At 43.1% G+C, this 13386-nt stretch overlaps 2 protein-coding genes across 2 annotated transcripts; one reads left to right on the forward strand and one right to left on the reverse strand.

The window, feature by feature from the left end:
• Nucleotides 1-481: 481 nt before the first annotated feature.
• PHALS_00702 (hypothetical protein L915_17322) lies at nucleotides 482-6214 on the forward strand (the record flags this gene model as incomplete). Its single annotated transcript, XM_024730423.1, has 11 exons — nucleotides 482-4117; nucleotides 4182-4421; nucleotides 4476-4537; nucleotides 4604-4724; nucleotides 4792-5119; nucleotides 5182-5302; nucleotides 5365-5486; nucleotides 5546-5616; nucleotides 5680-5953; nucleotides 6026-6096; nucleotides 6161-6214. The coding sequence occupies 11 exons, from the start codon at nucleotides 482-484 to the stop codon at nucleotides 6212-6214; spliced, it is 5100 nt and encodes a 1699-aa protein (XP_024580702.1).
• Nucleotides 6215-6511: 297 nt separating this feature from the next.
• Nucleotides 6512-9849, reverse strand: PHALS_00703 (hypothetical protein F444_17830; the record flags this gene model as incomplete). Its single annotated transcript, XM_024730424.1, has 12 exons — nucleotides 6512-7564; nucleotides 7642-7855; nucleotides 7918-8240; nucleotides 8300-8338; nucleotides 8395-8525; nucleotides 8585-8789; nucleotides 8850-8944; nucleotides 9012-9228; nucleotides 9293-9459; nucleotides 9515-9565; nucleotides 9616-9702; nucleotides 9762-9849. 12 exons carry the CDS (start codon nucleotides 9847-9849, stop codon nucleotides 6512-6514), a joined length of 2670 nt encoding a protein of 889 aa, XP_024580703.1.
• Nucleotides 9850-13386: the final 3537 nt, after the last annotated feature.

Below are 13386 nucleotides of genomic sequence, written 5' to 3' on the forward strand. Positions count from 1 at the left end.
TGCATTACCAATGCCAGCATGCTGTACAATATATGTTGTTCATGTATCCAGTTCATACAAACACTTGCATTATCAGCTTTCGTCACGACTTACATTTGAGCAAGGTAACTTTTAATTTTCGTAGACCGCCAGAGATGAAAACACAAAGAAGCCTTTTATTTACTGGCAAACATTACAATTACATGGCGAGTGTGGTACCGTATGTAATTTCAGCAGTTGACAAAAAAATGTAAGGAGCTACCACCAGCAGGCTGTTTCTTTTCTCAACGAATGTTGTGACAAATTCTCCTGGCTCTTACTCCAGCTGTGATATTTGAGCAGTAACCATCCGTCATCTCGTTGGCTTAAGTGCGATCAGTGAGCTGGCTGCACCTCCTGGTCATAACCAGGTCGAAGTTCGTTTCTATTCGTAAGCCAATTCCGACCAGATATCTGCGACCTTTTACTTTATGAAACGACGTTATACTCAGATACTTGTGGCATGGACTGGGAAGCCAACCTGGCCGCTATCATCAAGTGCACAGATGCCAATCTTGCCCAGCGATTTCGCGAATTTGAAGATAGCACAGATGAGTATGCAAGAGTCGACGAGGCTCCAGCGATTCAATTTTCTGGTAGCAACAATGTTGGAGCGAATCATATGCGCGAGACCATAGCAAATGAATATCGCCAGCGTCGTCAACAAGATAGACAACAGTCTTGTCAGCAAATACCGTCGACATCGCGTGCTTTTGCAGCATTTAAGGGGGCGAAAACACCGGTGACGACCTTCTCGCAACATTTTCATCAGCGGCAAGATCAAAAACGAAATTCAGCAACGGTTGGGAGAGCTAAAGACAATCAACAAACAAATCCGCGTGGTAGTGAAGACGGACATGTCACTGATGAAGACTATGTGCAAGATTATCACGTAAACTCACATGATGCTACAATGCGAGACGCCTTTAGGGGGCCATTTCAGCAGCAAATGTTTTTATCGCCGTCGTACAACATCGCGCAGGTGATGGAGCAGGTACGATTGAGTCTAAAATTGGAAATTGATGCACGCGCTGTGATTGCGGAGCGCCAGCTAAGCCAATTGTCGCAGCTGTGTAAAGCCACGTCGGAGGAACTTGACCAATTACGGGTTGAGGTCTGCGCAAACGACCGTCAGCTTCATACGTTGGACCAAGTGCAGTCAAAAATTCGACAAGAGCTTACGACACAGAAGGATATTGGTTTTCATTTGCAATCGATGTGCGGTAAGGATGAATCGTGGCGTATGCAAGCTGAGAATCAACTGCTAGAGTTACGTCAAACTGTGGCTGCTTTAAGAGAACAGGGAAATTCAACACAAGCAGTAGCACAGGAAAAGCTGTCGAGGTCTGAGCTATTGGTGCAATTTAACTCTGCCTTTGAGCCATTAAAAGCACACCTTCAGGCGAATCTGCAGCACCAGGCGCAGCAGATTGCTGACATAACGCACACAACGAGTTCGTCGAGTTTGTTGCTAGACAGGGTCACACAGAAAATCAATCGACGTATCACAGATGAATTGAATGAACTGCGCAGCGATATAAGCGCGCTTAAGCACCACGTTGCCAAGGTGGAAATACATCAAGATTGTGGACGGCAACTGTCGAAGACGAAGTCTAAACCTAAAGAGAAGGATGGACAACAGGAACAGGATAGAATAATAAAAGAGTTACGCGAAGAACTTCAGACTGAGCTGTTTGCGCTTGTAAAAGATTACGTGGATGCTCAAACGAAACCGCTTCGTTATCTTGTCGACGCAAGTAGCCTACAATTTGTCGAAAAGACTGAGATGGTGACTATGCGGGATACACTTGATGAGACGTGTCGAACTCGTTGCGCAGCCACCACAACGCAACTTGAGAGTATAATTGTGGCTGCTCAAGACCGATTGCAAGGTGAATGTATTGCAAAGGTCAAAGATTCTTCAGATCGATTAGAAAAGTCATTGCAGCAAACAGCTAATAGTATGTCGAGTGCTTTCGATGGCCGAGTCAAATCCTGGCAAAATAAATGGCTTGATTTTGTTAAGTCTTTGAATGAGCAAAAAGAGAGAATTGATGAGCTCCACGAATCCTTACGTAAAAGTCGTCATCGGATGATGGATCAACTTAATGCGTTGGAACATCAAAACCAGAAAAAATGTCAACAACTAGATAGCGACATTGAGACACGTTTAAAGGATTCTAAAAATCACGCTAAAAGTTTAGTCGCAGATAGTTTGATTACTATTCAAGCATCCTTGACTAGCCTGAAAAGCTTCATACACGCTGAAGAATACAATATTATGGTAGAATTGGAGCAAAAATTGAAGCGTTCTGAAGGAAAGCTTTCAAGAATAGATCTAGCAATTGCTGCTTTGTCTAATCGGACTACAAGTTTAGGGAGCTCTTCCTCCGCGTCCACTATAGATACAAGTATTCGCGATGTTACATTGGCTTTACAAAAGCAGACGAGTGTTCATATAGCAGCAATGGATAATTTGTTTCAGAAAATGCAGCAACAGTTCCAACAGCAATGCCAGTCACATGTTCAAATGACAACAATGCCATCTCAATATCAAGGATTTTGGCCAATTTATCCCTACACGGCCACCCCAGCTTTAACAGCTCCAGCTCCTCATATACCAACCACAACTGATCAGCCAGGTACGTTAGATGTGGTAACCAGACAACCAACAGCGCCGACGCCAACCGCGCCAAAAACCGAATCGGCAACTTGTTTGACGCCAGGTTCCGATTCTTTAAATGGAGATAATTCAATCAAAGTTGACATTGACGGAAAGACAGTAAACGCACCAGCTATTGATGCCAATTGCGTGCATAATAAACAATTGCTCAAGCTCACAGAGCTTTCAGGCTCGGTATCAGATCTTCCGACCGATTTGAAATCCATGGTAGGCATGACACGACAAACGATAGCGCTATCCGACCAAATCAAAGAGCAGGACTTCGAGCAAGCTTCAAGGGAAGAAGCTAAATCGAAGAAGCGAGAGTGTACACTTGCAGCAACGGCAAAGGGTGCCCAGGCAGAAGCTGAACTTGCAAAAGCTCGTGTTGAAGGCCGGCGAAAGCAAGTGCAGGATGTCAAACAGCGGCAGTCTCCATTGTCAAGTCACACGCAGCCGACACTATCTCGTTCAGTGTCTTCCTCTGCGGTTGGTGCTACAGTAGCGTCTAAAACTGAATTAAGAATAAGAGGCCCAGTTAGTGTTCCCAGCACTCCGATGGCAGGAGATTATACCCAACTACCTGTCTCGCCGCCGTCACTAACACAAAAGAAAGCTGATAAAATTGAGGCGACTTTAAGCTTATCAAAGTTAAGTGTCAGTAGCATTGGTAGCTATTCAGAGCCACCTCGGACGATTTCGCGCACCAACAGTGCACTTTCACATGCTCACAAGTACAACGTCGAATCTGCAAATTCACCAGCTCTGGATGACATGCCAAAAAAATTGCCTCTTTCATCGTCTCAGTCGAATGACGTACCCCAAAATATCACGCAGGATGTGAGACTCTCGATTCCCGCATCTATATCATCAAACGAGGTCACACTCGCACTTGCCCAATCTCCAATCGCCAAAATTTTTGGAAGATCATCCATATTGGAAGCACGTCGGATTCGTGATGATGACATCTCTTCAGATCAAGTAGTTTCGGATGCAGTAACTAAACAAGCGCCAAGTGATGAAGACAACGTATCAGTAAATGCTTCAGTGGGTGCTAACCAGTTATCAGCACCAATGGAATACCCTTACGACACACATTTCTCATGTGAGCTGTGCCGTTTACCTGTCCGCTCGGATCTCAAGTTTGTACATGAGGAATCGCAATGCCCCAACCGCGTGGTACACTGTAAGTTCTGCATGCAGCAAGTGCAATTTGTCAATGTTACGAGGCACGAGCGTGAGTGCAATACCACAAATCGAGTAACATTAAGCGAAACGGAAGCAGAATCAAACCCTGACAGAGATATAGAATTTGAGAAATCAAGCAAGCAATGTCGTCATTGTGCAGCGAGAATTCCGGGACTCTTATTACTTGAGCACGAAACCAATTGTGACAAGGTGATGAAACAATGCCCGCACTGTCTTCGTCGTCAAAAGGTAAAATGTGATCAATTGATGCTGCTTGTTTGTTTGTACACTGCATTTATGATTATTTGTTCAGATGTCAGAGCTTGCGAACCATGTTGAAAATTGTGACTGTAGATTGGTTTCATGTCCGAATGGATGCGGCGGCAAATTCTTACAGCGTGGAGTCCCGACTCACTTGGCTACACGCTGTCCCAAAACACCTTCAACTATAGCGGCTACCGCTGCATCTTCAGCATCACGACCAGCGTGTCCTGAAGCAATAAAGACGACTGCTTCTCTAATGACTCCTTCAGAAATCGATCTTACCGAAAAGGTAAGCGCAACAAAGTGAAAAAACTAAGGATATCATTTCAATATTATCTTGTAGGTGAAGTGCAAGTTTTGTGATGACGAAATTGAAGCAAGCAAGATTGAAGATCATGAGCAGAAGTGTGATGATTTTATTTGTTCCATGTGTCGGCAATTTGCTTACAGATCAAATATTTGCATGCGTAGTTGTGATTGGAAACCTAAGCGGTGTTTTTACTGCAATATGGTTGTCATTTCTCGAGACTTGCTACGCCACGAGACATCGTGCAAAAGTAATGTGAAATCATGTGCGTATTGCAACAAAAAGGTGAAACACATGTATCTCGACGATGTCTTGACTGAAAGACTTGACAACTTTGCTGCTCTTTCCGTAGATGCCCCAATCAGCCTTGATTAATCACGCTAGTCGCTGCTCAAAACGTCCGATTAAATGCATTCGATGCTGCAAGCTCATCCCTTCCGACACAATTGTAGCTCATTCCACTAATTGCAAGGTCGAGCTGGATGCAACTTTGGCAGCGAGTAATTTGTTGTCAGGCCAGCTTTCAAATACGACTTCAAATGCTTCTACCAGGATCCCTCCTCCTCCCCCATTCCCCCCTCCGCCTGATGTGTCAAGAACTTTGTCGACACCAACTCCTCAAGATGCTTCTGAATCTCGGCTGTCTTTGAATGCCTCGATTGATGTCGGAAAGGCAACAGGTAAAAAAGTAAAGGTAAATGATTAAGTTTGGGTACATCCTGACTTTGTTACGTGGTAGTAGACGAAAATCATTTCGATCGAATGGCCCGACGACAATTTGCCTTCTCAAAGCTCACGAACTCAGGATCGATTCCCACTGGGATGCAGGTCAAAAGCATATATAACCAAGCAAGTGCATCCAGGTTTGACGTTTATCATGACTACCAATTTCGTTTGAACATATTAATTTAGAGAAATGATGAAGCGCGATGCCGGCCGGCCTTGATCGCACCAAACCAGTCATTCGATCCAATCACCAATATGATAAAATCGAGGACGACAAAGAAGACTATGACGCTGACAAAGGCCATTTGACACTTGCTCAAGGTACAGTCTATTCATCATTGTCGATAAGGCTTGCTATCTAATCTTGAATATGCTTGTAGTTGTAAAAGATTGGACCGTTGAGAATGTGTGTCTCTGGCTTCACGAAGACGTTGGGGTTTCGGACGCCGTGGTGAAGCAGACACTGTATTTGTATAATGAAAGTGTAAATCATAACTTATGTTTTTATGCACAGCGCACGTTTCAAAATAAGCAGTGTGACGGTGAAAAGCTTTTGCGGCTAACAGAAAATGACTTGGTCAACGACTTTAAGATAAATGATCGATTGTTGCTGGATCGAATATTAAGTGCTATAGAAGTAATCAATACGAGTAATGCATTTCTCGATGAGGATGAGGAAGAGGACGAGGAAGAGGATGAGAATGAGGAAGATGAAGATGAAGATGAAGATGGAAGTGAGGTATACCATGGTGATGTAACGACACACATGCAGGTGTCAACCAGAAAAGGTAAAATGTTGAGTAATCAGTAATTATAATATTCGGTGACCACTTTAATCGTTCTTCTTCTGAGTACCGCAGCTTTTTCTCACCCGCGAGACATCCTGCAGCGACCTTTTTCCGATAACAATTTGCCATCCTCCAAAGACATGGTAAGATACGAGTTTTGACGAAGATACATAATTTGCTATTAAGTCGATCATGTCATTTTTGTAGTTTCGTCGAATTAGCAACGCGCTGGGTAGCTCCAGCCAAAGTAATGCTCGATAGTTTTTGTGCTCTAAACGTAGAGGTTAAATAACATGAGATTACGTCGCAATCTGGAATCTCACCGGTCGCTTATACTTGAAACATTACGCCAACACCCTTAGAAAAAAATCTGCCGGCGTAATGTTCTATTGATTTTAGGTCGACTGGTTCAAAAATTACTCTAAGATCCAAAAGACGTGTCTTTCGCTCTCAGGTGTTTTGACAGGTTGCTTCGACAAAATAGCACCTTGTCTGAAAGAAGGTTTCAGGATCGTTCTCGCTGGTAATGCCGGCGTAATGTTCTAAGTATTACTACTGCTAACATGAAGATACACCATCGTGTATGTCTGCGAGAGGAACGATTGAGGGTCGACCGTGAGCGCACTGAAAAGGCAGCTGGCATGTTTTTAGATCTTCGATCAATTCTTTGCACTGGCCAAGGCTTAGATGATCGCCAAACATAATTGCACTGCGACAAGCTCTAGAGTGTAGAAGCCTCGTGATAACAGGTGGGCGAATACGGGAGAACTGATACGCTTCACTAGCATTAGACAAAAGCTGAATATAGTCTCGGAAATCTCCACCTTCTGTTAGTCTTCCATCCACCTTTGGGGTTCTATACAATAACACACAGACCGTCCCACTTGTTTCAGGCTTTTCACGTACTTGAAAACACGGTTTTGGCTTCAATGCGACAGAATTGAACTCAAACCCCCAGCTTCTGATGAGACGTGCGTGGTGGCACAGAGTTTCATACTCTATATGATTCATTCGTAATGCAATGGGCGGCTTGTGATCCCCGGTTTCCACCCGACGTAAAGTCCCATCCTGACCAAACATCTCTTTCTCTAATGTCTCCAATCGAACTCGCTCATCCGCTGCATGTTGATCGATGCAAAGCACCAATTTACCACGCTGAGTATCTACTTGAACGAGAATAAACTTGCGATCAATTTGGCGGATCACCTGCATATTTTCAAGGACAGACTTGCTGATTTTGATACTCTGATCTCCTGAAGAAACACCGGTATTTTCTATCCGCAGCGCACTAGCGAAGCGATCAAATGAGGCCATCTTGCTTTTATCCCACCGTCGCACATTGTCGTTTGTTGATCGTTCAATGTCAAAATACTTCGATTTGTAATTTGAACTTGGAAGATCTGATATCTCAGCCGTTGGTCGAGAAGTTGGCCTCTGACATATCTGATTTTCATCAGAAACTAATAGCCAATTTTTCTTATAGAAATCGGCTGATTTATCTTCGTCGCTGTCCTTAACAATGTTGCTGGAGTAGTCCTGACACAAGTCCAAAAAGACGTCAGCACAGTCAAATGCGTCGGGCTTACTGCTTAACCATGGCCGTCCAGAAATCTGCCGAAAAGAGGACACAAGGAAAGTTAACACGAACAAGCGATGCGCAAAGTTTTTCGTAAGGAATGGCGATGTACCTTATTTTCGGCTGGCGCATGCGGCAACAGCGATGAGCATGGCCTGTACGAGAAGAAAATATCTTCTAAAAGATGCTCTGGATTGCCAAACTCAGTTCTATCAAGAGCTTGACAATGAATCGCAAAATCAGAAGGTTCAAAGCCGGTGGCTTCAAAATCTAACGAGCCTTCTTTGCCAGTAGTTCCATGCTGTTTTTCAGCCGTTTCGACCATACTAAAATACTCACGTTACCAGTTGTTCAATCCACTTTTGATAGATTGTAAACATCAGCATACCCGTTATTGCTGCGTTCACTGTAATTGTGGCATCTACTGGTAGGTTTGACACTACTATCATCCATACAGCATTGTTTAGCCGAAGGGCGCTGTGCAAATTCGCTAGTCCATTGCTCGTTCTCAGAACTATAGCCGCTATCCACTTCATCTACCCAAAAAATCATCTTTTGGGGCCTCGACATCTTACTACTTAGTTTCTGTGGAGCAGAAAGACTGCCTTTTGGATGATAAAAATGATTGGGTACAGCTTGCTTCTCAACCCAATCAACGGCGCCGTGATACTTTTCACTACAAATCTCTTCTTCGATCGTGGATGTACACTTCTGAACGAAATTAGCTTATGACGCTATAAAATTTTGTACGAATAAGCAATGAATTTCACCTGGTCGGGAGTCCGATTGAAGTCTGTGGCGGCGAACGTCTAGATTTTCACTTCCTTGTTACAACAAATACACTTCTAGGTGATACAAATCTTACCCCGACGAATTCGTAAAGAAACTGGTGGAACTGCTCAGGACTTTTGAATAATATGTCCTTGTTCTGTCCAATTCGGAAAATGTCGTAGCTGCCGATCAAAGCTGCAATTTTCAGGACGAAAATGGGGATAGCTTGTATGCAAACAAAATCAAAAACCAAAAACATACCAGAACATCGTACTCACACGTACATGAAACAATTTGTAAGGCAGCCTCTGTAATCACTCGAGAGCATAGTCGATGACATTCAACCACCGGTTTGTTCTCAATGTATGCAAATTGATAGTAGCTTTTGGCTTGCTTTATTCCCTGCCCCAAAACACCAAGTTCTCCAGGAATAAAAGCTATATAACCTCGTATCGAATATGGAGCGATCTTGGAAGTGAAATCCACGTACTACAAACACGTTATATGTCATACCCCTTTTAACCTTTATAAAATGTGACAGCATCGTACTTGTAGCTCATTCCCAAGAAATTGGCCAAAATACTTCATAAATCGCACGCGACAGGAATTGACGGCAGGAATCGTCACTGGTCGAACATCATTATCTAAACAGTAAACCAGCAAAAAAGTAACATATTTACCAACTCCAAATGTATTTAATGCATTGATTACCTTTGTTGCGGCTATAAAATGACAACGATGGCCAAATCATCGACATATTCACACAAAAGGTGTTGATATTCTGAATTACACGCGCACGGTGCTTTTCGTTATTATTTAGATCTTTTTGCCGCACTGGAAGCTTCCAAAAGAGATTTGACACAACAACTTTTGTTCCTGGTGCCTCACATTGCTGTTCAGAGCGAGCTTTAAGAACCACGTTTCCTTCCTAGTGTCAGAGCATCATTATGTCAGCGCTCTTCGTATTCTGTTCATTTCTAAAAAAGTCTGACCTTGAAAATTTTTCGGTACGAAGTCCAATGCGTCTTTACTCGACTCTCAACTTCAACCTCTGCACCAAGTGCGGTCAGTTCTCTTAGAAAGGCGCCGCGACAGCCGTAATATTTGGGCGGCCTCTTTACATGACGTGTGGGACTCAACTGGGTCACTCTCGATGAAGCTACAAGCGTCACTGAGAATAAACACAAAGCTTCTTTGCAATCGAGTCGCCGTACCGTAAGATTCTCCGATGTATGTAAGGAGATCGTCTGGCTGAATGCCATCTCCTGATACCTCAATGTTAAACCAAAATATTACTAGCAGCTGAGATCCCTACCATCATCGACCACTGTGAAAGACGCCGTTTCCACGTCAACGATCACCGTAATTTTCTTTGCCTGAGCGTCGATACTGTTGTAAATCACTGTTGACTTGAAATTGGCTCGTCATTTGAAAGTTTTGCTGTTCAGCTTAATGCCTCACCTTCCATCACCGCCGTTTCAAGATTGGGTATCGCATATGACGCATTAATCAGATCACACGTTTCATCATTCAAGACATTCAGGGCCATGTTGATATTTGAGCTTAGGAACTTGCAATATTGCAAAATGAACATCATCACACAGAGTTCTTGCGCTTGCCTTTCTCCATATAGGAGTTTATGTACTTTCTTCTTGTCATATTTTGATTTGAAACAGTATTTTTATGACAACCACAGGTTTTTGCTGTTTGCAAAAACGAAGCCCAGTATTTCAGATTTATAGAATGCCTCAATTTATAAACGTCCCGAGTATTTTCTGCCTGATAAAGAGGTGCATGGTCTCGCAAACTCTGTCCTTTGATTGAAAACGTTGTGCTTTTATGAGTCACACGTTGAAGCGTATTCTCGCGCGCTAATGCAATTGCGAGGAGTATAACAAGCTCTACTTACGGAATCGTTTGCTTTAGAAACCGATCTTCTAAATAAAAGTAGCAAACTCATAAATAAAAGGACTGATTTCGGGGGTCGGCCTTTTATTCATCATCAATGATGCTGATTTATTCCAGGCAGCCATGTAGAACGATCAGTATCAGTTTCAATGGCTTTAGTCTCCCAGGCCTCAAGAAATGCCCCTTCGTAGAAAATATGGCGGGCAATATCCCGTTGTATCGTTGTTCAAACTAAAAAGTGTGGGAATTATGCCATCGATTTCAAACACGTAAAACAATCTCTGTTGGTAACCCATTCGTCGGTCGCGTAAATGACTTTCAGGATGGCTTCTGTTGTGATCCAAGATTAAAAAAAATATCTGCGATATCTCAAAAGATCAAAAATCTAGCTGCATCGTTTCTTTCGCAACATTTTCCGAGCATATTGCTCACATTTTGGGCAGTAGATGGGCGTTTTCTGTGACCTTTGATGTAACAACCGATAATTTAGGATTTTCCTGGATTGACGTTTGACTGCAATATACCAGGCTGTTCTCGAATACCTCCCCCCTCGTCAGATTAAGTAGACAAGTTATTGGCGAGCAAATTACCAATTCTTGGAGAATAGTAGCTACTGTCGTCAGTGAAATTTCCAAACATATCAGCGGATATGTCTACGTTCACTATGGCTGCTGTCAAAAACACTTGCGCTTACATCAACTTTTGAGTTTGTGAAACGTATTCCCGAGAATATACTCTACTTCTAAAGTGGTCATTGCTTTCAAGCAATGGCAGGGTAGTCACGACGATGTGATTGGTCTCATTTCAGGATCATGGTATCTTCGCCAGCCAAGCTTTTGACAAGGTTGAGTCTAATACTAGTGCTGAGGTAGCACAAGTTGCAAGTGTAATCGTAATGGAAATAGCTGACGTCTGAGCTCCCACCAATTCATTAAAGCCACGAAATGCTACCCAGACGGCTTTGAAATACCGCGATCGACTGACAATGTCACTGGCAAAGATATACTTGATTGTGGATGTAATCGATTGTGAGCAAATAGTCCGGAAAGTGTTGGGCCGCATGAAAAAACAGATGGGATACGTCGAAGCTTGAAATATGACTTAAGACAGTGTCTGAACTTATGGAGTTCTTTGGGAGCTTAGCGTTCCTGTTTCCTATTACCACCACGGTTGAATTCGTTTTCGCAATCCTCAAATGGAAAAAAGCTTCGCGGATCTAGTCTTCGCTGGAAGGAACGTTACACAGCCGGCAAATTCGCTCTTTTTCAAATATAACACTGTTTTTCAATACATGTTTTATGTTCGTATTTTGTTTCAGTCGCGCTCCGTTTTTCGTAGAAATAAGGAACATAAGGAATCGTCCGAATGCAGAAAGGCGTGAGCATAGGATATGACTACCGCAAAATAAAAAAAACGATTGAGTCGAACACAATGCTTCATCGACTACGCACCACGGTTTGAATGTCCAAATTGCGAAAAACTCGAGAACATTTTAATTTTGCTACTTCCGAAACTTGGTGCTCGCACTTAAGCGATCTTTACGTCGCCACAGTTGAGTGAAAATGACACAAGTTATTTACAATTGTTGCAAGAGTGCCTATTATAGGTGTAAGGAACCATACTCACATGATCGATGATTCTAGAATACGTTCTAGATTGTAAGTAAGTGTAGGTCACATGTTCACGTATACAGAATGTTTCCACGTCCAAGGAGATATGATACATATATTCATAGTAGTTAAAGGAAAGGCGACATCATATGAAGAACGACGAAACAGTAGGAAGAAATTGGAGTTTACATATATCGTAGGAATCAGTCTAACAATTTCTCACTTCTTTATTTGCCAACTACCGTCCAAAACCTCATAGGTGCGAACGATCCTTACAAGTGGTAGCACTTGTTGGTCGCCTCTCGTTGTCAAGTTCCTCGTTGGGGTCCCTGGATATGTGCTGTCCCTTATTTTGCCCTATTCAGTTTGGAAGCGTTGTGAAGTGCCATCGAGTGTGTGATTCTCAGTTTCTACCCGCAATTCTGAGAGCCTGCTTTAGCGGATAGAGTCACTCAGTTGGGTATCATGGTTGGACCCGGCTTGATAGCTCAAAGTATCTAGTTCATTTCAAAAGTTTTAAGTCGTGTACGCACAAGCCGACCCACACTTCGCTCATTGACTTGAGTCATCAGCTTCGGTGAAAGGAAGTAAGTCCAAATCAGTCATGCACGTTCTATGGGCAATGAGCGCTGTGCTGAATCTCAAATTTCATTTGATTGTGAAGAAGCTTTCGTCTTCGGCTCTGATGTCAAGCCTCGAAACCGCGCAAGATTTCTTCTCTTTTTCCAAGATATCGCATCGACAAGCTTCAATTCTTTCCAAGCATCTAACCAACGGAAAAAAAATCTCCCATATCAAGGCCAGTCTCTTTCCGACCCCCTTCAAAAAGTCGATACTATGCTCCAAGAAGTTGAACGGATTAAAGATTTACGATACAATTGAAGAGAGGTAAAACTAAGTGTAAACGAATAATGACCTTATTCATCATGGCCGAACCATCCGTTACCCAGATCATGTAACATATTTTACAAGGTCTGGATTACAGCGGGGCTGCCGTAGCTTTGCGCTTTGAGGAAGCTTAACTTAGGTCACCGACCTTACGTTCTATACCTAGAACAAGTACAATGCGCTTACCCCAAGAGTAATTATTGCCTTATCCCAAGGCTAATTACTCTTCCGTTTAAAACCCAAAACTGACTTTTATTTATTTTTATCTGCGGCATAGCCGCCAAATCTAAATGTATAGATTTTTCTCTATATATATAGTAAAATATAAATACATGCATAACTACTGGCTACCCAGCCACATCCCGTATTCTTGTTTGGGTTCAGTCACACCATGCCCATCTCGTGTGGCACACACACCCCTATTGTAGGGTACGTGTAACCCCATTACACTCTCCCCCATTAAGATTGAGAACATTTCCAATTTCAATCGATTATTGCCTCAACGAGGCTCGCGTGTCCGTTAGACACTGCAACTTGGTTCGTTGGAACAAAACAACTTCCGTGCTCAATGAGACCTGTGACAACAACACCGAAGTCTCCAAGTCTCGTTGGTTCTGACAGTGAACACGGGCAGAGCCCAACTTCGTCTCCCGCACGCGGTGCAATGTCGGACAGTGCGT

The sequence above is a fragment of the Plasmopara halstedii genome, assembly GCF_900000015.1.
Source record: "Plasmopara halstedii genome assembly, contig: Scaffold_1211, whole genome shotgun sequence".
NCBI lineage: Eukaryota > Oomycota > Peronosporomycetes > Peronosporales > Peronosporaceae > Plasmopara > Plasmopara halstedii.